This window comes from Chiroxiphia lanceolata, chromosome 5 (genome assembly GCF_009829145.1).
Source record: "Chiroxiphia lanceolata isolate bChiLan1 chromosome 5, bChiLan1.pri, whole genome shotgun sequence".
NCBI lineage: Eukaryota > Metazoa > Chordata > Aves > Passeriformes > Pipridae > Chiroxiphia > Chiroxiphia lanceolata.
The window spans coordinates 25,289,032-25,315,931 of NC_045641.1; the positions used below are offsets into that span (position 1 = coordinate 25,289,032).

A 26,900-nucleotide genomic window follows, 5' to 3' on the forward strand; every position below is an offset into this window, starting at 1 on the left:
CAAAGAAATACAGCATGAGCCTTTAATTGTTGCTAATAAAAATATATTATTAATTCAGCATTGTTAATTCTTCCCAAGTTTATTTTACTTTCTCTTGTCTCTATACAGGCTTAATGTTCTAAATGACAAATATTGCTTATTGAGAGTCAGGGTTCAGTGACCTCAAGACTCAAGTTGAGAATTCAAACTGGAGGCTTTTGCTAGTGCTAAGATGAATCCCTCTACATATCAGTCTAGTTCTTGTTGCTATCAGCAACAGGGTTACTTTGAGTTTCAGTCCTCAGTAATCCATGATGCAACAGGTCACTGAAAATAAAGTTTGGTGTTGGGGTTTTTTTAATTTCATTTTGAATGACTATCTACCAACAGGGTAGTTTCAATTGTAAAATTTTTAGTCTCTCAGCTAGGAAGGAGCTATGATACATGGCTACTGATACATGGTGAGGTCCAAGTTTTTCTGAGAAATCCGCAACAGAAAGGCTTTCCTCACTCTACTGAAGAGCTGGAGAGTGCTGGCTTTTACCTCTCTGTGCTGCATACTGGTATTTGGTAAGACAATTTTGCAACCTAGAGGAGTAAATCTGTATTTTTAGTGGCATCCTTCAAAGGATATTTGTTAGAGGTACACAAAGCAATTTTTTAAACTATAGAAATGATGCTCCAAAGATACTCAAATTCAGACCAAAAGATCCAATCCTGCTAAAATACGACAAAAACTGTTCCAGTTTTTTGTCCCTAAGCATCTTTGTGTCATAGGTTTCTTTGGGCTGTTTCAGCACAAATGAAAAAGCAGAATTTTAGCTGCTTTCAAATGTAGTTGAATCATTAATCATTCTTTATCACAGAGTAAGAACACCTGCTTTTGTTAAGAGAAGACAGCTGAACTGACAAATGTCTGTAACATTTGAATTAGAGTCTACATATCATGAAATAAAGAGATAAAATACTGTACAAGCTGAAATATTAAAAGTCAGGAGTTGACAAAGTATGAACAAATGTCAAAGGCACTTGTCTAAACCTGCAAGAACTCATATTGCCAGTTCCTATTATTATTTGGTGTCCTGCAAGGAATCTAGGCTACAACAGAAGATTTCTGTCAGGGAGACAGAGCGTATCTGTAATATGAGTAATCTAGCAAGGCAGCAAATGCTTATCACAGGAAACACAGGGTAAGCATCACCCACCAGCACATCTGGGTTGCGCGTTGGGGTTGCATGCAGAGGGTTTTCATGCATGAGTCTGACTGCTGCTGGCAGTTCAGGGTGATTCCCCAGCCTGCTTCCCAGTGTGCTTCTCAAGGATAGGAAGCAGCTTCCAGGCCTGTTGTCTGTCCAGCCAGGCTCCTGCTGTATGAATCTGATCATACATACCACATCCAAGGTAAGTTCTGAGCTTACTTATCTCTGCATTTAAATATAACCCTACCTGACCATACCTAGTGATTTCCCTTCAAGGCACCTCACACTTAAGTAGGAGTTTGCATATCTTAATGATAAATTAATGCCTTGGTTATTGCTGTGTCTACTTGTACCTATCACTGCATTGTTCATATTTGCTCTTCTGTATATTCTCTTTTGGTTCAAAATTTACCTGCAAAAAGTTATACATAGGAACTGAAGTGTGTCTGCTGTACAGCTTCGAGTCATTCCTTGAGTATGAAAGGCAGAACCCTGAGATCTCTCATCCACTTGTTCTCTGTATAGAATATATCTGTTCCGTTTGATGACATTCCTTTTTATGTTTGTTTTTTTTGTTTGTTTTTGTTTTTGTTTGTTTGTTTGTTTTTGTTTTTGTTTTCCAATTGCACCAGCTAGTTTCCACATCAGTTTTTTCACTTGGAATTTTCTACCAGTAGGATTTCTGGCCACATGTACATCTGGCAAACTACATCTAGAGCTCTGGTTGCTGGAGATCAGCAGGCCGAATGTTTTGATGAGTAACAGTCACAGATGAATGCCTATATTCTGGTAGTTGCCAAAGAGTTATACAATGACAGAGCCCTTCATCCTTTCAGGTTCCTCTGAGTGAATCCTCTGGTGTAAAGCATTTTCTAGCTCAGAATAAATAGTCAGGAAAAGACTGTCAGTACCTAGATGTGCTGCAGGGATACTCAATATTCTGGATAAAGTTTCAGAGATATGGTCAACTGAGAAGGTTGCAACTATGACAGCCTTATACTTAAGTTAGTCCCTGGGTGCCAAAACAACTCCCGAGAGCTTCTATCTGTCTGCAGAACAACCTTCAGCCTAGATCTCTAGTTTTCAAGTGGGAAAACTGAATTATCTCTAGAAGGGCTAGAACTGGAGACCATAATGCCTTTATAATGCACTGTTAACCACTTGATAAAAGGGAAAATCTGGATTCTGAAGGCTTTAGATCAATGATAGTATCTCACAGCTCAGGCAGTGCCTTTAAAGTGACTTGGCTCCCACTAGAAGTCATCATGCCACATCAGGGATCTATGGTTAGTTCCTGTAGAGCACACAAGGAGAATCAATCTTATAAAAATTGGATTCATAGTAGTCAGCATACTGAGTGGTGAGCATCTGAAGTTTACATCTGGGAGTGCAGTGAGAGGAGTTTAAGGCTCCTCTCTCAAGGAGTAAGATGTTAGACTACAAGCCTCAGAGAAGCATCATTTCCCAGCACTTGTTAGTTCTCCCTGAGAACACCTATCATCTCCAGTTCCTACAGGAGAAGGTGTCAGACAGAATAACACCTCATTTGTACTTCCCTGCAGTATGTAGGTGTGACCTGGGCACCTTTTCAGCGAGTTTTACTGACAGTTATTTGCCAAGGAAATTCAGGTTCTCAGAACAAAAGCAAATTATCTACTGAAACTGAGCCTAGGGACTGTGGATTGTGTCTTGAGTCAACACTAAAATGTGCCTTAATTATGAGAGAGAGCACATGCTTGTATTCAGTCTAATCACTATCTTCTGTAGAATCATAGAATCATTAAGGAGGGAAAAGACCTCCAAGATCATTGAATCCAACCTTGTGACTAAACACTATTACATCAACCAAACCATAGCACTAAGTACCACATCCAGTCATTTCTTGAATACTTCCAGGGATGGTGACTCCACCACTTCTCTGGACAGCCTGTTTTAGTGCCTGTAGTGGGTTTCTTTGGCTGGGTTTTGGTAGCAGGGGGGCTACAGGGGTGGCTTCTGTTAGAACCTGCTAGAAGCTTCCCCTGTCCCATGGAGCCAATGCCAGCTGGCTACAGGATGGACTTCCTCCTCTGGCTAAGGCCAAGACAATCAGGAGTGATAGTAAGGCCTCTGTGATAACATATTTAAAAACAGAAGGTTGTTGTGGAGAAGAAACTCCGGCCAGGGAAGACCAGAGTGAGAACATGGGAACAACAATGTAGACACCAAGGTCAGTGCAGAAGGAGGGGGAGGAGGTGCTCCAGGTGCTAGAGATGAGGCCCCTGCAGCCCGTGGTGCAGCCCATGGTGGAGCAGCTGTGCCCCTGCAGCCCATGGAGGACCATCAGGGCACAGAGACCACCTGCAGCCCATGGAGGAGCCCATGCTGGAGCAGGTGGATGCATGAAGGAGGCTGTGACCCTGCAGGAGGTCTAAGATGGAGCAGGGTCCTGCCAGGGACCTGCAGCCCATGGAGAGGGAAGCCCACACTGGAGCAGGTTTTTCCTGGGTAGGACTTGTGGCCCCTGTGGGGGACTCACATCGGTACAGCTCATTTGTGAAGGACTGCACCCCATGGAGGAGTGACCCACGGGACAGCAGTTTGGGAAGAACTGCTGCCTGAGGGATGGACTCACACTGGAGAGGTCCATCAAGGACTGTCTCCCATGGGAGGGACCCCATGGGAGCAGGGGAAGGACTCCTCTCCCTGAGCAGTGGCAGAAACAACAATTGACCGTAACCCCCATTCCCCATCCCCCGCACCACTGGGAGGAGGAGGGAGAACATGGAAGGAGGGAATGGGGGGAAAGTGTTTTTAAGACTGTTTTATTTCTCACTCTTTGGCTCTTATCCTGTTAGTAATAAATTTAAGTACTATCTCTGCTTTGAGTCTGTTTTGCCTGTGAAGGTAATCAGTAAGTGACCTCTCCCAGCTCTTATCTCTATTCATGAGTCCTTAGCTGTTTTTTTTCTCTCTCCTCTATCCACTTGCAGAGGGAAAGTGAGAGAGCGGCTTTAGTGGGTACCTGGTACCCGGCCAGAGTCAACCCACTACAGTGCCTGATCACTGTTTCAGGGGAGAATTCTTCCTGATGTCTAATCTGAACCTCCCCTGGTGCAGCCTGAGGCCATTTCCTCTTGTCCTGTTGGAGAAGAGGCCAACCCTCACCTGGCTACAACCTCCTTTCAGGTAGCCTCCCCTGAGGCTCCTTTCCTCCAGCCTAAACAACCTCAGCTCCCTCAGCTGCTCCGTACAGGACCTGCTCTCTGGACCCTTCACCAGCTCCATTGCCCTTCTCTGGACATGCTCCAGCACCTCTCAATCTCTTTCTTTCAGTGAGGGACCCAGAAGTGGACATAGCACTCAAGGTGTGACCACATCAGTACTGAGTACTGGGGGAAAATCACCTCCCTAGGCCTGCTGGCCATGCTATTTTTGATATATACACTACTTATTAAAAGTAGTTATAAATCTGGTGAAAATACTGTGCATTTATATCTTGTCATAGTTATCGAATGTGCATTTTACCACTATGCCTTCAGAAGGCCATAACTGAAAAAAGCATCTTTGAGACAGGATGTGCTGGTTGTACTGTACAAGTGAAATTTTAATTAAAACTTCTACAGAAAAGAGCAAGATAGAAATAAAAAAACCCTATGTTGCATGATGTCCTAATGCCAGGTAACATGAAGTGAAAAAATCAAAGTTTGTAAGACATAAAAGAAGATAACAAAGGTGTTCTAGCCTAGCAAAGACTTTTATTCTCTGCTTCTTTTCCCCTCCTTGGGAGATGAGGAAACAAGAGGATGCAGGAGACACATGAGGCAATCAAAGCAAACAAGTGAACAAAGAACAGTTCTATTTTGACCTAAGAAAGGGTCAAAAGGTAGCCTGGGTACAGCTATGGAAATTCTCAATCATTATTAAAAGCCTAAGGTTTGTCACTATATCTTGTTGCAACTTCATTCCAATAAAAATATTTTTAATAAAATGTCTGTATTTAGTTTGTTCTCAATAAAATAAAGTTCAATCAGAGGAATCAACCACAAAGCCAGACAATTGACACTTTCTCATTTCTCAATACTTGAGTGCTCCAGCTGGTTTGGAGTGTCCAGCTCCCTGATACATGGTCTCAGGGTAGTCAAAGTAAAACAGTTCAAGCTACATGGCAAAATTTAAGAACTGGTGACTCAGAGGATGAGAAGAGTGATCAACGACAGCCAAGAAAGTTTTCTAGGAGGAGGAAAAAGAGATGTTGAGCCCACCTGAGTGCACAGGTCCTGACTTTTGTATCCAGCAGTGTAAGACAGTCTACACCACATTTACGGCCATGACAGGAGATTGCCGGTGCCACTGTCCAACACCCAATGTCTAATCCTCTAGTAGATAAACCTGGATCTTACTATGGGTTGTATCATGGCTGTTGTATAGGTCTTAAGTGTTATAGCAGGAGCACTGATATGAGATCCAGCCACGGCACAGCCCTGAGACTGTTGCTCAGCGAAGTGCCAGGGACAGTGTGATCACAGCGTGAATTTGCACATCTCTCCCATGAAGAGTCTTGTAGTCATGACATTACAAATGGTTAAGCCTGAATATATCAGGCTTTGTCAAGATATTTTTGAATACTGAAGGTGTATTTGCTTTACTTTCACATTACAACCTCCCTTTTATCTTCTACAATATTTTACATTTTCTCACAGTCCAATTCAACACACTACTTGCTACCACTGGCCTATTAACCACTGCTAAATATACTATTCTGCTACTGGAAAACATACAATCGACTACATTTATTTGTTATCTGCCATTTGAACATTAAAATACTGTTAACAGATTTGTAAGCCATTTGTAATAGCCTGTTTTGTTGGGCTTTTGTGTATACTAACTTAACAGCGTGACAGGTATTGTGCAATAAAACCATAGGAAAAAACCTGTCCTGTCACAAGGTAGGTCTTTGCATGGCTGAATAAAAGCTGTCATTCCCCTATTTCCATACATTAAATGCTTCAGCTAGTGAGCTTTTATTAGGAAAAATCCTGTTTCCACTGGACTGACAAAAAAAGCTTTGACCAATGTTTGTCCACAAGGAAAAAGAAGTCAGACAGGAGCTATCATTAAGCATCTTTTTATTGTAGTCTTTAACGTACATGCAGAATTTTAAAAAAAGTGCCAGTTATATCTGTAAGCGTATAACAATAATGTAAATGTTTGGATCAGCAATGTATTTAGATTAGGGACTAAGAATCTAAGTGAACAGACATCTTTCAGGATACACAGTTTGTATCGTAAATCAAGGTTTCTTTCAGAGTGATTTTCCTCATAAAAAGATAAAATATTTCTTGTTTACAATCTTGCTTGTTTTTAATACTGAAAAAATCTATAATAGTACACTCTTCATTATGTACATAGAAAAACATAAAACTATATCCATACCAGTGTCTGTTTTAAATGCAAATAGTAGTTAATAGTTTTGTAACTTTTTTTGTGCACCCTCTCTCCCCTTCCCTCTTCCCCCTTCCCTCCCCCTTAAAAAAATGCAGCATTTCCTAAAGTTTTCAATGCTTTGGCAGAAATAGAACCGAAGGCTCTCCCATGTTAGGTAAAGCAGTATGTGAAATATCAGCGCTAAATAATAAAGCTATAGGTGTACCAGAGAGCTCCATGTTCATCCCAAGGGCCAAATCTTGCACACCTGGAGGGCAAGAACTGGTTTGCTGGAAATTGCAGCTGGAGCAGGCTCAGGCCCCAGCTTGCTTTACAATAAAGCTGATTAGCCTCACAACTATTTTTACAAATGCTTCACACACACTGATGAGGATGCAGAGAGCATCTCTGAACACAGTACTATCATGAGGGCAAAAAGCTCTTGCAGGTCACAGCATCAGAACATGTTGCAAAGTCTCTGCTACAGAGGCCTTCCACTTTGCAACACGGTAGTTTCACACAACACCCTCTAAGACTTCCTGATGTGGCAGGTCAGCTAAAAATGAACAAACCAACACACAAATGCGAAGATTCTAAACCATCTCTTTTGATGGATAAGTTTAAACTCAGCAAAGCATCCTGAAAACAATCTACATGCTAGTGGCAGGCTGACTTCTGCTGATAGGGAAGTTTCGAAAGATGATGGGGCAGCTCCTCCCTGGCCTCCCGTGGCTTGTTTGGCACACCTTCATTTTCCTTGAAACTCAAGATTATCTTTGGCATACCTGTGACATGTATTTGTAAGAACACTTTGCAAAAATACCCCAGAAGCCTATGACATAAGCACCTAAATGGTCGCTAAGGGACGTGTCATAAGTCACAGTCAGGAAAACATTTCCATTATGACCAGTTTTAGAGCTCTCAATTGCAGTTTGCTTCTACAATCCTAGCAAAGACTGATAAACAACTAGATGCAAACTTCCAAGAGAGAATGAGACAGAAAGGCACCCACCGAAGCTTTTAGGTGTCAATGTTTACAGCCTGATAAAGTGTTAAATTTTCAGGACATACACTAGTGCAGTAATATGTTTACTTAACTAATTTATTCATAGTGCACAATATCTGACCATGACTGTAAACAGCTGCAGTCAACTGACAATCCAATTGAAAAAGAACATTCTGCTAAAACCTGCCAGCTGGTCACGTTCATTCTGCTGCGATAGCTCTGCACTCTTTGGCCACAATAAAATGAATGGCTTTATAGTGTTGGAAAGCATTTTTGTCATTCTTCAGTATCACTGTGGATTTATCTCACAAGGAATGAAGGGTAAGATAAAAAGGCATCCAACAACACTTCAATCTCTGAATTGAACGTCCAGCAAAATGATATGCAGCTGGCTTGGAAGAATAGCCATTTAAGGTTAGTTTGAAATGCAGACTGGAGGGGAAGAAAAAAAAAAGGAAAAAGAAAGGAAAAAAAAAGGCAAGTAGTCCAGTAAGAATAAACAGTAGAAAAAGAAACTGAGCAAGTGATTCTTTGTTTTGGGCCAGTATATCCACCACCAGTTGCTGTATGTTGCTTTGGGAAACACGAAACTGGCACCAAAACACTCCAAACAACACAAAAACCCCCTTCCTAGGCTGATGGCTCTCTTTGACATGTCCCTCAAATCTCTTTCCGTACTGTGAATCGGATGCTGCTGAACATTTTGCCTACAGCCTCGAACAGTGGGTCGCAGAATGTGTGGATGCAGATCGAATAGACGCGGCTAATGCACTGGATCTCAATCAGGTAGCTCCTTATGCACGGGACCACTGCCCAGATGTGCAGGAAGGACAAAATGGCAAAGTAGATGCCCCAGATGAGAGCCATAGGAATACCAAAGATTGCTGACAGTAAACGATAAAACCAGTATTTCGTTACAGTGAAGGTGGTAAAACTGGCCTTCCAAATCCCATCAAAGCTGTGTGTTCCCTCTGGCTCAGCAATCACATCTTCAAAATCGATCTGCAGCAAAGAACACAAAGTCAGGTCAGTAAGATATTCACATCAAGGGTGTATTCCAGAAACACCTTTCCTAGAGAGCTATGGTCCCCTGCAACAAAACACTAAAGCATGTGCTTCTTACATCCCAACATGGTTTCAACCCATTATAACACATCATTTAGGTAATGAATCTTCAGTAACTATCTTTTTTCCATTGACTAGCAGAGAGACTCAACGATTAGCTCTAAATTAGACATCTAACTTCTAGATGGGAGTTTTTCACAAAGCTGAATATATTTTCTTCATCTCCTACAGCCCTAAGGTATGCAGTGCCTTTAGTCTACTTAAGGGACAAACCAAATGAGTAGTCATCATGCTTTCATTACCTAACTCATTCACATCTTTATGAGTAGAGTCACTACTTTGACTTTTTACACACCTCAAGCACGTATCAGTAAGATCTGTTTTATTCATCCAAATTTTGCCATCTTTCTGTTGCTGAATGTTGGCAGTGAATAAACAGTGAGGCTAGCTATTTAAATACATGCTTTGAAACAGGTATAGATAGTTCCTAGTAGACTGAGAAATAAAATTATGGACTTAGACATGGATCAGGTGGAGCTCCTCTTTAGTCCTAAAGTGTTAGGGAGCTCTTTCATCTTACTAAATACGAGGAGGCTATTCACATTAGAGTTATTTTGTTCTAGCCTATCCTATTTATGTGACAACTCTGTTCATGAAAGACATAGTCAGGCTAACGTTAATATTTAGAAGGAACACACTCTTCCATGTATTTTGTAGTTTTGACTATTCAAAAAGTCACTTAAGGAAGCAGTGCATTCCAAAAGGCATATTTTAGCACTCTCTGTTGAAATACTGAGCTGTTCAGGAAGCTTAATTGTCATAACATTTCTATTAGAAAATTAAAAGAATTGCAATGATGGTTCAGCTCCATGTCACACAGATGTGTTTGATATAACCCACAGTACAGGATATTTAATTTAGTTAGCACAACCAATTGTATAGATACTGCATTCAGCAGGAAAGAGAATATCACAACACTATTCATCTGCAAGAAACTAAATGACTGTTTAAATCAGATGAAAAAAAAAAGAATTTGCATTCCTGGGACTGGATCCCAAAGTGAGATGATAATGCTGCTGAAAGTGAAGATTTACAAGAGCAGGGTAAGTATGATATGGGCCAGCAGCCTCATAAACTTGTGCAATAGTACCTTAGCACTCTGGAAGCAGATGAATATACACACACTCAGTGTAAGTATTGCTTATACTATGGGAAAAAGCTTACTATCACTTCTTTGAATCTGAAATATACAAAATAACTGGAAAGCACTCCTTCTTCTCTCCTGCTGAATTTTTATCACCTCCAAACATAAGTTACTAACAAAGGGAAAAATACTACAAAACCACTGGACTTTCTTGCTTCTTAAACAAAAAAACCAATTCCAAGCAAAAGTGCAGAGTCTAGGTGCAATCTTACATGAAGGGCTTGAAAGTCCTTGGGAGAAAATTTCTGAATCATCTGTGATATCAAATATCTTGAATGCCTAACATCAGGCTGGCTTAATTGGACTATTATTGTGCCTAAACATCACTTTCTCTGCCAGTTCTTCTCTCTAAACATCATGTAATGCAAACTATTAACCTCCTCTTTGTCTGCTACCCTGAAGGAGGTTCTAATGGTCTGAAAGTCATTCTTTGGGATAGGAATTCATCATAATCACCATCACCATCACAATCACGCCTAAAGATAGCATTTGAGTTGAAATTCCACCTACGAAGAAACCAGTGTGAGACTCTGCAGTGGTGGAGTACCCAAGGAACACAGGTCATCTCTACATGCTTGCCTGTAACAGCAAGCAGGGCCAAAAGTCTGACTGGACTTTCTGAAACTGAATAGCATAATTTATGTAATAGCTACAAAATGAGAAAATTAAAAGAGTTTGAATAATGGTTCTGTTCTGTAAAAGTTCTACAAGTATGCAATAACCTCTGCTCTTGTGGGTTAATTAATTTTTGGTACAAATCTTGGAAAACAGGTTCCTTGAAAGCAGTCTAAAGACAATGTAGGAAGTACACTACATTCACTGCTCAGTGACAACAGGAAATTGGAAATTATTTGGGCTCTGTAATTTCAGTGCGTGCAAGACTGAAGCTCTTGTGGAAATAGCTCTAATTTTGGGGAAGGCATCACAGGCAACAACATGCTCTCTGTTTTCTTTGTGGGGTTATTAGATATAAATGTGCATCTTTGGAGAGTAAACAACAGACAAAAATTAGCTTTATGAAGTACGTTGACCATAATATAATTATCTACATGAGACATTAAAAGTTAGCTGAAGTATAATAAAATAGAGCAAGAAACTTTTCCAGATGTATTGTAATCTTTTTACTAAATGAAAACCACAGATGTCCTTGTATCAATCACAGGATTTTAGGACTGCATCATGAAAGAAAGAAGGAAAGGTTGTAGATGTATACATGGAGAAGTCATTATTACCGATGACGGCATTTTGTCTTACATTTATTCCCACTCCTGCCCCTCCAGATGATCTCAAGATCTGTCCACTGTCCACTGAAATCAATCTCATTAAACTGAGTACACAAGCTGGGAAAATGTATGCCTGAGTTTATGGAGCACCGATATTTTCTTTTTGGAATACATAAGTAAGCATATTTATAGAATCTGTTTCTGCCGCTATTCAAAAGCAAACTTATCATGGTAGCCCACATACCATGTTAGTTCATTTTCAAATGAATGGGTGTTCTTGGCTTATCATCAACATTTGCCTTGCAATCAGATAATAGAAATATGCAGATGATGGTAAAATCCAGGATGATTACAGCAAAGAAAATTGCATCTCAAAAAATATTACTACATAAAAACTATATGGTTGAAAATAGACCTAATTTCTAAAATTTATGACAATTTATTGCATGCTTCACACCAGCTGATGTTGTGATCCTTGGCAAAGGCAGCATAGCCAATCCTAGAAGTTTAGAGCATTGAGGGCTAGTCAGTGTCATACCTAAAGTCTTTTTATTCAGTTCAGTTGTGGTAGACTCCACCTTGTATTTTTTCAACTCATTGGTAAGGGAAATATTAACTCAGAAGGAAAACAAGTTTGCATTGAGTTCCATGGGCCTTTTCATGGTTATATCTTTAATCTAGCTAAGTGGGACCTATTTTTATCAGACAAGCATTTTTTGGCATGCAAAAAGAAACCATGGGTTAAAGTGAATTTTCTAGAACTTTTAAAATATACAGTAAGACTGGTCCATAATTTGATTCCTTTCAAAATAATCCATTGTAATGAATGTTTTACTGGAAAATGGAAGCCAATAAAGTAATTGGTTTCCAAATCAAATAGTAAACTTTCTGTAATTGCAATTCTCAGTAACTAATAATGTTACCCTGTTGTCTTCAGCAAAATGTCCATGGAGTTAATCTTGGGGAGCTGACAGAAAAATCATGCCATATAACACTTCCAGATGGACAGCCCTGTCTTCATTTCAGGAGATGCTGCTAATATTAGAACATTTATGATATACCTTTGGTCAGGATTTCCCAGCTCAATTCATACACAGTTATCCTAAAAGTACTCAGGGATAAATCTGCCTGTAAGAAAATAGCAAATACTCATGCCACCAATAATTATCACGGTGACTTTCTTGGAGTAATTTCAGCAACTCTCAGAATGTTTCTACCAATGCACAGAAGCTGAATAGATGGCTCTGTAGGAACCATGGCTGATGTAACACTACTATGCCTTTCCCATTTTATTATTCCTCAAGTCCCATGTTCCACATTACTCTAGTTTGAATAAGGGAACCTGTGAGTGAAAAGACAGAAAAACAGCCTGACAACTCAAAAGACTCTTAGCTGAATACAGTGTTAAAATGAAGTTATCTCCCTGAAAGCCATAAGAACATGAAACTACACGGCAAGAAAGTCCAGCAATGCCTGGCACGCAAACCTCTGCAGTGCTGTCCAAAACCAGACTCGCCTGCAGCAACGTCTAAATAAAGATAGACAAGGAGTTGAGGTAATCTAGGCTCTTCTACTTCTCATCTGCTAACAGATTACACAGAGATGCACTGGCTGGGAAATGATCTAATTATTTCACTGTTCAAGCAGTACAGATAAGTCCTTATGCTGCAGCAACTGAGATATCACTCAGATTCTTCCTGCACTAAACCACTCCCATGAAGGATCCTACTTTTAACTCCTAGGGATTAGTCCTCCACAGGCAGCAGGAAGAACAGGTGACTGGATGCATTTTGCCTTGCTATGGGTTACATTTACATCACTCAGGTCACTTACTCGCTCCTCAGTCACTCCTATTACTCTCCTCTGATTTTTAGTTCAGTAGCACTCAATGATGGTGAGTGTCATCAGACTGATAATGGGAGTCCAACTGAACTAAGTAAAAATAGGACTGACAGATGAAAGAAGTGGCCAGAAATAGAATGCTACAGAAGAAAGACACTCATTTCTGGAAATGAATCTAACTGGTTGGCAAGGATAACACACCTTTTTGGGGGTATTGTTCTCAAGGTCACATTTGCCAAAGCATCACATACATGTAGATCTGTGAAGAACTCAGTTTTATCTACATATAGGCATGCTTAGGTTAGGCACAGGTCTTGTTCAGTAGATTGCATGTTCAGCGTGTAGTTTGTTCCTCCAGAGCTGTCAAGGTGTGCTCTAAAATTACATTGAGGTTGTTGATAAGCTAATGAAAATATAGGCACGTTCACTTGTGACAAGGAGAGAAGTACAGGAAATTTGCTTTGACCCTCTAAAGGATGGTAATAACTTGCTACAGCTTTCTGTTTCAGCCTAAACTATTAAATATTATCAACTCCTGTACCATGCCTACAATACGCTTCCTGACTTCAGCTATTCTTTGTTTCCTACTATTCAGTTTGGCAAAGCCAGATTTTACATTGCTTGAAGCTTTTGTCTTATTCTGCTATGAGAATCAACACAGTTTCTTTTGCTCTGTATATGTTTATCAGGAAATTAAGGAACCTGTTTTGATTCTAAAATAGATTTATTTACCAGAGAGGGAAACAGTATGGGATTTATTTACAAGATTTTTTACAAGAAAGGGAAAAAGTCTGTTTAAGGAAAAGAATTGCTAATTAAAAATGCTTAATGGTGTTATCACCTGACTCAAGAATATATGTCTTATGTACGAAATCAGTTGACATTCTGACCTTACCTTTGTAAATCTCTATGTATCAAAACCTGGCAGGCTGGAAAGGCATGTCAAATGCCAACCTCAAATCACCTACTTACCAGTAGTGGTTTTCCTCAAAAGTTTGTTCTCTGAGGTACATAATACCCATTACATAGAAAAAATTACTGTGCTGGGTCTATCAGAAAAAAAATTATTAAGACCATGAGCATTAGGCTTTGATCTACACTTCTGTGGTTGTAACTATAATAATTCAAATCTTCGTGTGTGGTTGCTGCATGCTGACACTGTGCTCACAGTATGCAGTTTGCATTGCCAGGCACCACCCCTACTCCACTGAAGAGGAACCCAAACAAGTGGTGAGGGTGCCTACATTTTTGAGGGCCACCAATGTATTCTGGAGTCAGTAAAAGGTTGCTTAGATCGTTACTGGATATCTCTTGATTGATCACTATTATCTCCAGTCAGGGAAACCACTTAAACATGCACACAACCTGAAAAATGTGAACGGTCCCGCTGAGGTCAATATGCTTACACACTGTCAGATCAGGGTTAAAGTCTAGTCTGAATGTATACAAGGAAGAGTCATAGGCTAGCTTTCTTTAATTTTTTTGCACAGACTGTGGAAACTGTATTTACTGCTTATCCTGGGCTGTTTTTAAACAGGTTTTCCCTGGTTCCAAGACTGTAACTTTAATATTGTTTCACCGTATTATATTGTGTCCTTATAAGACTTGAAGCAGATATGGTATTTTTACAAATGTAATTTGTAAAAATCCCCGGTGTATTCAATGTCCTTTAAAGAAGCAATCAACAGAAGAAAATATATGAAATATCACAAAATGACATGCCTTTCTATGGCATGAGTCACATCTGGGCTGTGACGTTCAGGATAGGTACAACACTACTAACACTGAAGAAGGCCATGGTGTGTATTATTAAAAATAAGAAAATGCATGAGCATACGAGATCATTATTAGCTTTTGTACTTCCACATACCATTTGAAACTTAAAAATTTCCAGTTACAGTGCCTGGAGAGGAAAGGCATCACATCATCTGAACAAAAACCCCAAGCAATAAACTCACAACCTTTCTGTTAAATCAGTGATACAAGCTAAACATCTATGTGTTTCCTTGATTCTCTGGAATACCATATTTCCACATATACTGAAGCATGTCTTCCAGACCACTGCCACAGTTTATCAGAAAATGATGAAAAAGTTTGTACTATTTCTACTGAATCCACAGGAAAGAGGATGGGGAGGTGTTGAGACTTTACGGAGTAAAGCTGTTCTTCTCCCTTCCCTTCCAGACATCAGGAGACTCATTCACCCTTTAAAGAGTGCTGTTAATCAACACCTGGCAAATGTTTACTTGTAGTTATGTAGAGAAGCTGGTACTTTGTTCCTGAAAACAGGGAGCTTTGTGATTCCTAGATGAGATACTTCCTCCGTAATCAGATTTTGATAGCAAACATTAGGTGCTTTCAGGTGTTTAGTAAAGCCAAAACTCATTCTATTCCACAGTATTTATATAAACCTCAGGCTACAGCATGAGTGACTACAAAACACGAACACCTAGCAGTGTTCAGCTCCATTCAAGACAAGACATCACCTTGACTCTTGGCATTGGTGGCAAGCATCTAACAAGGGAACCCCAGGAGTCCCTCCAGGCAGGGCTGCAACAAGCTTAGGCTTTGCCTGTCAATCTTGAACTTTGTTTTCAGAGCACACTGATCTTCTGGGGACTGGCCAGATCACCAGGTACAACAGTTCCTCTTTTGAAAATAATAAAAATAAATAAATAAATAAAAATAAAAATAATAAATAAATTTTAAAAAAAAAAGACCATGACTGCAGATGGCTAGGACCAGAGCTCTTATGTGAGGCTGATAAAGTGCAGAAAAATGACAACAAGTACTTCCAAAGTGAATGAAAGCCTAAACAAGCAAGCAGAACTGTTGCACCTCAGTTTCTTGCTCAAATTGACCAATGACTTTGCCTTACATTCCCTGTGTCCCCGTGCCTGCTTTCCACAATACAGCAAGAAAAGTGTTCTGCTGGCAGATCTCTTAATGGAAACAGTGAATTTTTCCTGAGTGCTATAGAGTACGCCAGAAAAGCAAACAATGCTTGACAAACAAGATATTCAAGTTAGAAAACAGGATAGAAGGACTGAACTCTTCCAGCCAAGGCAGAAAACCAGTCCGGTCAGGAGTGATTCCTACTGCATGCATAACAAAATACTCAAATGGATTATGAAAATTTTTAAATGATGCCATGACTTAGAAAAAGGTGACTGTAGATCATCATTTCACAAACTGAAAATCAATGAAAATAGCCAAAAATTAATTTGCTAATAATTACTGAGTGAACAACCTCCTGCTCCTTGACCATGATTAATTACTGATTACATGCCAGAAGAGCCCTGGTGATGGGCTTTGTTTTATCAGATGGGCAGGCTCATCCAAATGTGCAGAAGTACTTGTGAGAAAAATGCAACTGATACCAACGGGCCAGCACTGTAACAATCAGCTGTTCTCCAGAGATCTATTCCTGAAGCACTTGCCTGTTTTGTCTCAATACAGTCTGGCAGAACAAAAGACTATCATCTTCAAGGAGAGATCTGCACTCTTCTACAACACATCAGAACTTCCTGGGCAGGTGGGGATATCATGTGAGCTAGTTCCTTGAAAAATATCTTGATGTTGCTTGAGTAAGCAGTTAGAAAATAAAATTACTGTTTTCCTCCCTGGAAACTGGGCTGCTGGGAGGTTATTGCAGTTTTCCCTAACAAACTTCTTAGAAGTTTTCTTTGTTTCATTATTTGTTTCATGTTTCACAGTTCCCTGTTCAATACAGCTAGTTTAGCAAAGAACCCTGCTACATATATGTACATCCACATATGTCTGTCAATCTGTATGTTTAAAGAGATATATTCATCAACATAAACACCAGTGTGAAGTTTTGACTACACTAAACATAATGGGAATTTTTTTACTTATTTCAGTGGAGTCTGGAGTTAAGCAGAATCCAAAAACTTTAATAAAAGCAAAGACATCCTGTAAACAGATTTTATATTTGACACTACATTTTATTTAATAAACATAAATATGATATATTTATATTTTATTGTATGCTTGTATGCTATTAAGGTAATAAAGTGCTATTAAGTATAACTTTTTGGAACTTGGTGTAGCTTCATCCCTCCTAAATTTAGGCACTAATGGGAAATGTAAATATAGAGATCTCAGACTCCTTAGCTGTGCATGGAGAGAGACAGGGGGATCTGGAAACCATTTTTTCCTCTTTATTGTTTGTAAAGGGATTCTAAGGCAGGGAGACTCTTGACTACGTATATTACCCATAAACACATTCCAGTTAACTGCTGCAATTCTTTTTTGCAAATCTGTATAACTTGTTTTCACCTTTTACCTCATTTCTACCAGAACATGCTTATTGTCTTTCTTATGCAAGATCTTAAGTTACCGATCCCTAATTATGAGATAATTACTTCTTTAGCATTTCAGAAAAATCAAGATATCATTATTCTACAGTTCTGCTCTTAGTTTATGAGATGGGATTGAGTGCATGCTGATGCCATAAAGCTGTGTGGTGAAGTTGACACGCTGGAGGGAAGGGATGTCATCCAGTGGGACCTGGATGAGCTTGAGAAGTGGTCCCATGTAACTTCATGAAGTTCAACAAGGCCAAGTGCAAGTTCCCGCACCTGGTTGAGGGCAATGCCAAGCCTAAATACAGGCTGGGTGGAGGATAGACTGAGAACACCCCTGCAGAGAAAGACTTGGGGGTGTTGGTTGATGAGATGCTCAATAAGACCCAGCAATGTGCACTTGTGACCCAGAAAGCCACCAGCACTCTGGGCTGTGTCTAAAGTGTGACCAGCAGGTCAAGGAAGGTGATTCTCCCACTCTGCTCTCATGAGACCCCAGCTGGAGTGCTGCACCCAGCTCTGGGACCTTCAAGATAAGAATGTGGACCTCTTGGAGGAAGCCCAGAGGAGGGCCACAAAGATGATCTGAGGGCTGGAGCACCTCTCCTATGAAGACTGGAGAAACTCAGGATTGTTCTGCCTCGAGAAGGGAAGGGTTCAGGGAGACCACTGAGCACTTTCAGTACATAAAGGGGGCTTACAAGACAGCTGGAGAGGGACTTTTTACAAGCGCATGTAGTGACAGAACAAGGGGGAACGGCTTCAAACTGAAAGAGTGTAGGTTTAGATTATATAATAAGAAGAAATTAATAAGTGAGGCACTGGAACAGGTTTCCCAGAGGTTGTAGATGTCCCATCACTGGAAATGTTCAAGGCCAGGTTAGATGGGGCTTTGAGCAACTTGGTCTAGTGGGTTGCATCCCAGCCCATGGCAGGGAAGTTGGAACCAGATGATCTTTAAGGTCTCTTCCAACCCAAACCATTCTATATTTCTATGATACATGAACTTGGACTTCAGAGAACAATAGATGACTTTACAATTGATATCTACAGGAGATAATAACCTGGTCTTGAGGGGAAACTGATTATTTTTTTGTAGCATTTGTCTGAATTTCAAGAGGAAGTGTTGCAATCCATCTAGGAGACTCCCGTAGGCTTTTTTGAAAATGTGAATATAAATTCAGCACAGTAGGAATCTGGACAGAGAATGTGATGCTTTCACCTTCAGCTGTGAGAGTGTCTTCTCACTTATCTATCTATGAAGCTGAATTTATCAGTTCCTATTTATTTGAAAATAAAGTATGTGGGCCAAATAAATAAAAGAATAGGGAAAACCCCCACCCTTGTACAGCCCAGCTCCTTTATCTTGAATAAAATCGTGTTTTATCACATGCTCATTAGAGTGGGGATAGCGGTACTGAAAATATTTGTTCTTTTGAATGTTAATCTGATAACATAATTTCTGATAAGAATGATATCACATGAAATTCAAAGTTTGTTTTGAAACTAGCAAAAGACATTTTCATAAGAAATCTGTCAGGAAAATATAAAGACACTAGTAGGGTTAAACCTGCCTTCTCAATAAATCAAACAAAATTAAATGGCATAACCTCTCTTTCATGTTCAAAGTCCAAGATGGGTTTTATTACTGTCATTTGTCTGGAAAAGAAAAGAGAGATGGTAGTTCTGGATCAAAAAGCTCATAAAATCAATTACTGATGTACACTTCATCCTGCTGTTTGTTTATTACAAGGGTATTTGAGAGCTGTGGGAAATACAAACTTATCTTAGTTTAGAACTATATCTGTCTTCAGTTCTCCAGAGATCACAAGTGTTACAGAATCACCCAAGTTCATTTCTTCTTTCTGTTGCCTAAAATACAACAAAGATCAAATTTCCTCATTGGGGACCTCATGGGCAGACCACTCTACTGTACAAAATTACACCTCTTCTCCCTAGAGAGAATATTTCAATATTTTTGTTTGTTTGTTTTAGATATCCATAACCTATGCAAGAGAAGATGGTGTTTTTATCCACATAATGGGCTAAAAACTCTACAATTAATTCAAATTGTTCTTAAAATTTTCAAACCTAATCTGAATTCTGATGAAGCTAACAGAATTGAAAAGTATTACTCTTCTCTGAATCTGAGATAATGTTCAATAAATTCTAACAAAAGGAACAGCCATGCTGAATTGTTGGCTCTCTGTCCTCATGGACATCAAACGAACATTTTCCTATGGAGTTATGAGTCATGTTCATCATGCTAAGCAAGAATGCTGTGCATAAGGCTTTAATAACACCATGAGTTTAAGTACAAACACATTTTTTTGAGAAAGAAGCTTTCATTAGGACAGATGCCATTATTAGCTGTAATCTTACGGACATCTTGAAATTCCATGTCTCGGAACTCCTAATTAATGTGCAAGAAAAGTGTTTTTGAGAACTCTCAAAACCTCACTCAATCCTCATATAAACTGGCATTCATAATGATGCTGACTTTTTAATCTCTCACTCCTAGACTAGCCTTGGAAGAAAAATTGGAAACAGAATTGGATAATGTGGGTAGCCAAAATCAAACATTTGAATTTTCTTGCATTTTAAATCTAAACCCCCTAGCCTGTTAATAGGAGACAAAGTTAGAGAATAATTACATTTAATCGCAGCTATGTACAAGTAAGGTGTCATGTCTAAGCTACATGTATCAGCAATTGAGAGAAACATGCCCTTTGAGAGCACTGCTTGTTCCATTCTATGGTTAGGGCTAAACTCTGTGATGTGAATCTGCCTCCAGAGGCATCTCACTTCAATCACTGCCAACTGCAAGCACCCAGATGACAAGCTTGGATTAGAACACACACACATACTCACATATTTGCATGTCTATATATTTATACATTTATATATTTATGTGGTTATATTTAAAATTATATATCTATTTTCTCAGGATTTTAACAATACCTAAAACCAAAGAAAAAGGCTCCGCATTAAATTTCACTTAATTGTGTCAGAAACAGCATCCTGTTGAGCTCTGCTTTTCTCTCATTTTATTATGTTGAAGAGCAGAACTGTGTTCCTCTCACGTTGACACCTGTTGTCACATCCAAATGACAGCCCTCAACACCTTAGCCTTCCCATCCAAAAAGAGCAGGGGTTGACACCTGCTTTCCTTCCAGGAGGTTCTCAGGTGTAGGGATGGGAAGTGCTTTGCCGAGTCATCTCTCTGTGCATCTTACATTTTTTTTCACTGCAACAGGGAGATACCTTCATTGTGAAAGATTAAATAAAATGGCAAACTGCTTTTCAAAAACCCTCTCTTTTCATTAAAAAGAGGCAGAAATTGTAAATGGCTTTAAAATGGCTGAGTAATAGTTTCCTCCCTAATGACTACATAAGGGTATTATGGTATTTGTCAACATCTGACTAAAAATTCCAGACTTTTCCTTGCAGTGAGCTGAATTGTCCTTAACTGCATTAGTTTTAAGTGGAATGCATGAATACATAACTGTTTAAAACTTTGTACAAAGGCTCTGCATTCTCACATCTGTAGCCAAGTACTGGATTTTTTTTTCCCCAGAGCAAAAAGGACTCCTATATAACAAACAGTGGACAGACACCACTTGTTTAAAAGAAAATAATAAATATGTTCTAGATGGTAGACCAGGCACAGGCCTTTCTTCCTAGCACATAACTGTAGGAAAAAAACCGTAATCTGGCTGCAGATGTGACTGTACATTTGGTCCTCACTAGTCCCAAAGGAGTAGACTTTTCAGGGTTGGCTGCAAGGTCCATCCCCATCCTGAGCAAGGAAGTTACTGAGAAGAGCAATCTGTGGGAGAACTGGCTCTCCCCTCTGTGTCTTTCAAATTCAGTAAACTCTGTGCAGACTTGACCACAGATACTTTGAGAAACCTTGGACTCCAGAGTTGGAAGATTGCAATTTATCCATACTCTGGAAAACACAAATATTGTGTTGGAAAACAGGAAGAGCAAAGGATGAACTTCAGACATCTTCATGTGAGTGCTGGGTCATTGGGGAACAAATGAGAAAAAACCCCCAGCAATCAGCTTTCTACCCTGTTTGTTGCATCTCATCACACACAAATAAAATGCAGGATACAAGTCCAAGGGTAAAACTGCCCAGTGAAGGACACATGAAACAGATACAACTGTGACGCAAACCAGCTGTATCACCAGCAGTACTCCCAGAGAGCTACCAGGTGCACAGAGGCTGTTTCTCCTTTGCCTGATTTTGTCCTTGCCTCCTCCCTGATTAGCCACCTTCACAAACCAGTGCCTGAAGGAAAGGGACCACTAGTACAAGTTCTCCTGCTGTCAAGGTGATGCATGAGGGCAGTTGTAGGAAGAAGAAACTTGTTCCTTTCTGGTCCCTACTGAAGGAATTGGAACAGGAAGGAAATTCTGGTGATTTTCACTAGATCGTGCTTCCTCCAGCACAGAGTTGCCAACTTCATTGTCTGCATACCTCAGGTTCTGTAAGGCCTCATTCACATCCCTCTCTTAACAGAAATCCAGTCATTTGCCCCAATTTTCTGGAATCCTCTGAGCTATTAGCTTCTACTTGGTAGCTAATTTGAAGACAAACCATAAGCAAAGTCACCAACAACTTTGGTGTAAAGCTGCTCCATGCATCTAGTTTTTATAAGAGGGCCTTGATCAGGTTTCTTCCCCTTGCCTGGATCCAAACCCTATTGCTGCCTGCACTATGCATCTGCTGCAGGGGAAGCTGTGCAGATGCTTTGTGTTGCAAATCAAGGCAACATGTCTCCTGCTTCTCACAAGAGAAGGTTATTTTTAAAATGTGCTATGGGAAGTATTTGAATGCAGACAACACTGAGGCCTTTTAGAGAGCTGCTTACAGAGCAGATTCCTCGTTCTCTGTCTAATCATTTCTATTTCATGGCTGACCGATTTGTCCCCAGTTTCCATGCTATTGTGCCTCATAGTCAAGTGGCAAGAAATGCATAAAATACTGAGTAAAAAGCAGAGGGTCCTGAAACTAGAAAAATGTAACCGCTCAAAACAAAATTAAACTCAGCCTGAACCACACTTCTGGTTTTACAGCACTCCTGAACATTTTTTTTTCTGATTTCCAGCACCTGACTAAGACTGAGGACTCATTCTGTTATACAAGTATATCTTTTATACTCCGCCTGGATGACTTACAGCTGAAGTTCAAAAGGCAGATGCATGACCGAAGGGGACCACAGACCGATGGCTAAGACAGGAACAGAATCTGTGTAACTTCACCTTAACCCAAGCCTGTCCCCTAGGTATTGGGTCTGAATTTTATTGCTACATCTGACAGATGAATCTGAACACAGTGTCCAAATAAGGGCAAATTGTGGCAAAATTCTTCCCTCTACTCTTCAGATTGGACCTATCTGTGATACACTTACAAAAAGCAAAGTTATTCTTATTTATCCTCATAACAGAAAAGATTGCTTTACAATGCCATTTTTTACAAAAACTGCTGTTTTTATGATGCAAAATGGATCCTGTCTGGTTAACATCAAATTCATTTTGGTATATTCCCGTGTCTTGATGTGACTACATTCCCTACCAGGAGCTCACTTGTTGACACACAGGCAATACTGGTATTCTGGCTGTTCGCTGTTTTTCAATGAATGTGTTGGTCCACAATTGTTTCAAAAGGGCTAACTGAAAAGCTAGCTTTTTCCATTCCTATAATTCTTATTTTCCAAGTTCCTTTTAGGAGACTGAATGTAACAAACTTCCTTAATCCTTGCCCCTGTGGGAGGCAGAGAGGGCAGGATGGGCTTTGTATGCTTCAGTTGAAGTTCAGCAGGGTTTTTGCTGTCAGTGGTCTCCCTATTTTCCCAGTAGGATCTTTCTTTCACGAGTTAAGTTTGTGGACACCAGGATTCTGACTTGCCTGGGGGCTATGACTCATCCTCAGAAGGTTTGGTTGCTTTGGGGACTTCTATTGGTGTATGAAATAAGCCATGATGCAGTCTCCTTCATCAGCTCTTTCATTCCCTGTCTACTCAGCTGCTCCTTCATGGTTAGAAGAAAAAAGAACTGCTCTCTTCCTTTTAAAATCAACCATTTCAGTGGAAGTTTTGTACCAAGATGAATTTTTCTAAACAGGTAACAACTTCATGCCTTTTCTTTCTATACAGCAAAGCTGACACTGGCTCCTTAAAGGTATAGACCTTTGAAGAGTAATTCTTAGCATTGATCCAGCATGATGGTTAGTCATATCCAGCACCTTCAAATTGTGTTGAAGTCTGGAATTTGAGGTTACTCGGGACCTTGCTAAATTGTCTGCACATAGCATGAATAATTTTACAGATACACATTCAGAAACCAGTCTAGCTTCTTGATTCTCTAGAAACAATACAATATTTCTCTTTATAAATAACAGGTCTTCGTGACCAAGAAACATGGCGAACTGCACACACTCTGACACTGCTGGACACTAAACAACCCAGTTAGTGGCTTAGTCATCCACTACGACTGGGCAGCTCCCATTTTTCCTAGGGTCTGACAAGTCCAGATGACAGCATCCTCAATTTTCACATGCACAGTGTAAAGTTTGTCTGCTAAGAGGAAAATTAAGCTCTGATTTTTCTGACCAAAGTGACTTCAAGCAAAAGTCTCCATCGACCCTGACCTGTGAAGATAGTCAAACTGATTTATAAACCCAAACAAAAAATCTAGACAAGGACAGAGTTAGATTTTGCTTAGCTTTCTTCCCTTTATCAGCTTCTGAAGGACACAAATCCAAACGACCACCAGGACCTCTGATTTTGCACCCACCAGGCTTAGGGAAGGCAATCCGGTTTGTGCCATCTCCCTGCCCTGCCTCTGTGCGTGCTTCGGGGAAGGAAAATCCTTCTGACGGTGTTACACAAGGTCACATAACTCATCCCCCTGCTCCCCCGGCCCCGGGCGGGACGTCCTGGCTGCGGAGCTGAGTGCCGGCACACACTGCGGCGGGAGCCACCCCGCTCCCCGGCGGGTGCTGCGAGAGCAGCCCGGTGCGCCCCGGCGGGAGAGCGCGGACAGCCCGCGGCAGGGGAGCCCCGCACCGCACTGGAGCGACGAGCTCCGGCGGGCTGCTCTGCCTGCTGCCCGCCTCTCTCCGGCTGTCTGCCCCCTTTCTTTGGAAAAAAAAAAACCAAAACAAAACCTAAACTATATATAATCAGCCCCTGACCCGTTCCCTCTTGCAGCAGGTGGAAGGATGCGATTAGCTGCTGCCGCCCCAACAGTACCCACGTACCTTGCTTCCGCAGGACCTGGCATCGCCCCCCGCCCCGTCCCGCCTCGGCCCCTCACCTTAACCACGTCGTCGTTGAGGTGCTTAGGGTCTCGGTTGACCAGGTCGATCTCTTTGGTGTGCACGTCGTGCACTGCCTTTTCGCTCAGCTCATCTGCCATCATCTTGTTGTTGGGCTTGTAGATGTTGCCCTGCTCCCGGACGGGCGCCGTGTACAAAAAGCCCTGCGGGAAGGAGAGGGAGTACGGGCGGGATGGGAGAGCCCAGCTGAAGCAGGGAGGGCAGGGCCGGGCAGGGCCGGTCCGCTCCGCGCAGGGGGGGCGGGCGGGGGGAGGCGGCCCCGCTCCCGCGGGCGGCAGTATCCTGGCAGCGGGGAGGCCCTCGCCCAGCTATTTAACCGTGGCCGCGGGGCGCACACCACACCCCCGCGGTGCCAGGCACGGCTCCCGCCGCCAGGCGGCCCCGGTCCCGCACCACCCGCACCCGGCCAGCGGCGTTCCCTCAGGGCGGAGCTAGCCCCCCCCTCTGCGGGGAGGGCGCTCCCGCGGCCCCCGCGGGCACAGCTGAGAGCGGCCGGGGATCCCCGCGCAGCGTCCTCCCCACGCTGCCCTCGCCATGCCGCCCTCGCCGCGTCGAATGGAGCACGGCGCCCTCACCGTACTGTCCTCACTACACTGACCCCACGGTATTGCCCTCCACGCAGAGCCATCACTGTGCCCCCTCCATCCCGGCGCACCCGCCGTAGTGCCCTCCATGTAGCGCCCTCCGTATACCGCCTCCATATACCGCCCTCCACGGACTCCAGCAGCCCCCGTTCCCCCGTCCCGCGGGGGACAAGATCCCGGCTCCCGCTGTCCCTGCCCGCAGGTGCCCGGCTGTCCGCCCTCCTGCTGCCCAGCCGTCTGGGCCCTGCTCCTCCGACGGGTCGAGAAGCTTGGGGGGCCGAGCCGCTGCAGGTACTCGGCGGCGGCGGCGGCGGCGGCGGGCGGGAGGGAGGGCAACGGAGCAGCATCCTGGCCCCATCCCCTGGCGGTCCTACCTCCGAGTCTACGTATTTGGTGCCGGACATGCTGCCGCGGGCTGCTGACGGCTCTGCCGCGAGTGACTCTGCTCTGTGACTTGTAGGACCGGACGCAGGAAGATCCCGCTCTGCGGAGCAGCCGGCCGGGGGAGGTAGCAGCGAGGAGAGGGCTGGCCGGTGGCCAGGGCGGCTCCCTGCCTCCGGCTGGGGTGGATGACAGCCGCGATACGGCCCCGCACACAGCAGGGCAGCCGGGAGCTGCCGGGGGTGGGAGGAGAAAGTAGCCCTGCCCCGGCAACCTGGGAGCTGGCGGTCCCGGTCCCGGATGGTTGGGCCACGCTTGCAGGGACAGGGACACTACTGGGACAGGGATAGTGATAGGGACAGGGTTCCCTCCGCGTCGCCCGCCCTGTCCCGGCCGCTCGCCACCCCCGACAGAGGGTCCCCGCCGCTGATTGCAGGGGGCAACAGTGGCTGCGTGTGGCAGAGCTACGAGGGCAGGGGCGAGGGGGCAAGGAAGCAATGAGGACATGGAAAATTTAGTATCACGTCCCGAGCGAGCGAGGCGTTTGTCGGGCTCCCCCCTCCCGGCACTGACAATAGTTTACACAGAAGCATCGCTGCTCCAGGAACAATTGTGGAAACTTGGACATGCTTGGGATGAAGAAAAAGAGATTTTCTCAACTGGTTCATTTCAAAACTATGCAAATATTTAAGAGTTCTGAACTTTAACAGTGCTACATTTTTCCCGGGAGGAGAATTGATCCATGCGTGTCTGCCATGCATATTAACCTCTGGGATTTACTTTTAAAGGGGAATGGTGGGACACCGACGTCTTGCCATGCTCTGTCCTAAAGGTTCTTTGTAAGCTCGGGGGCATACGTTGGTGTAAATGCTGTAAAGATTCATCACTGTATTCAAGATGGCTCAGGTTAGGTTTGTAACATCACTATACATCTGCAAGCTAAGAATTTTTTTTTTTTTTTTTTTTTGTGCTTGCAGCCATTAGTTTTGTGTTAGGAAATCAGAGTCTGGTGAAAGATTCATAACATTAACAGAAAAATAGTGACCTTAGTGTTAGTTTAGCACAGAATTGCAGCAACAGAAGTAGAAAATTCTTAACTGCAGTATATTTGGCTTTGGCAATTCAACAGAGAAATGACCTCGGAAAAGCCACTGGCTAAGATGGATGTAGGCTCCACAGATGTAAATAACTGCACCTGTTGAAAATGCAGTCCACAAAGACATGTATTGCTTATAGGGTCATCAGTTAGCAGTCAGCTTTCTTTAGGAGTTTATATTGCTCATAAACTTTAGAACAAATGCTTTGGATGGAAGTTTTCCAACTTTCCAAGTTAGTCGT

At 42.1% G+C, this 26,900-nt stretch overlaps 1 protein-coding gene across 1 annotated transcript; it reads right to left on the minus strand.

Annotated features, from left to right (window-relative positions):
* Positions 1–6,269: 6,269 nt before the first annotated feature.
* On the minus strand, positions 6,270–25,760 carry CAV1 (caveolin 1). The gene is made up of 3 exons (XM_032688690.1): positions 25,556–25,760; positions 24,576–24,740; positions 6,270–8,592 (listed from the first exon to the last, which is right to left on the minus strand). Exons 1-3 carry the CDS (start codon positions 25,583–25,585, stop codon positions 8,251–8,253), a joined length of 537 nt encoding a protein of 178 aa, XP_032544581.1. The 5' UTR covers positions 25,586–25,760; the 3' UTR covers positions 6,270–8,250.
* Between the last annotated feature and the right edge of the window lie 1,140 nt (positions 25,761–26,900).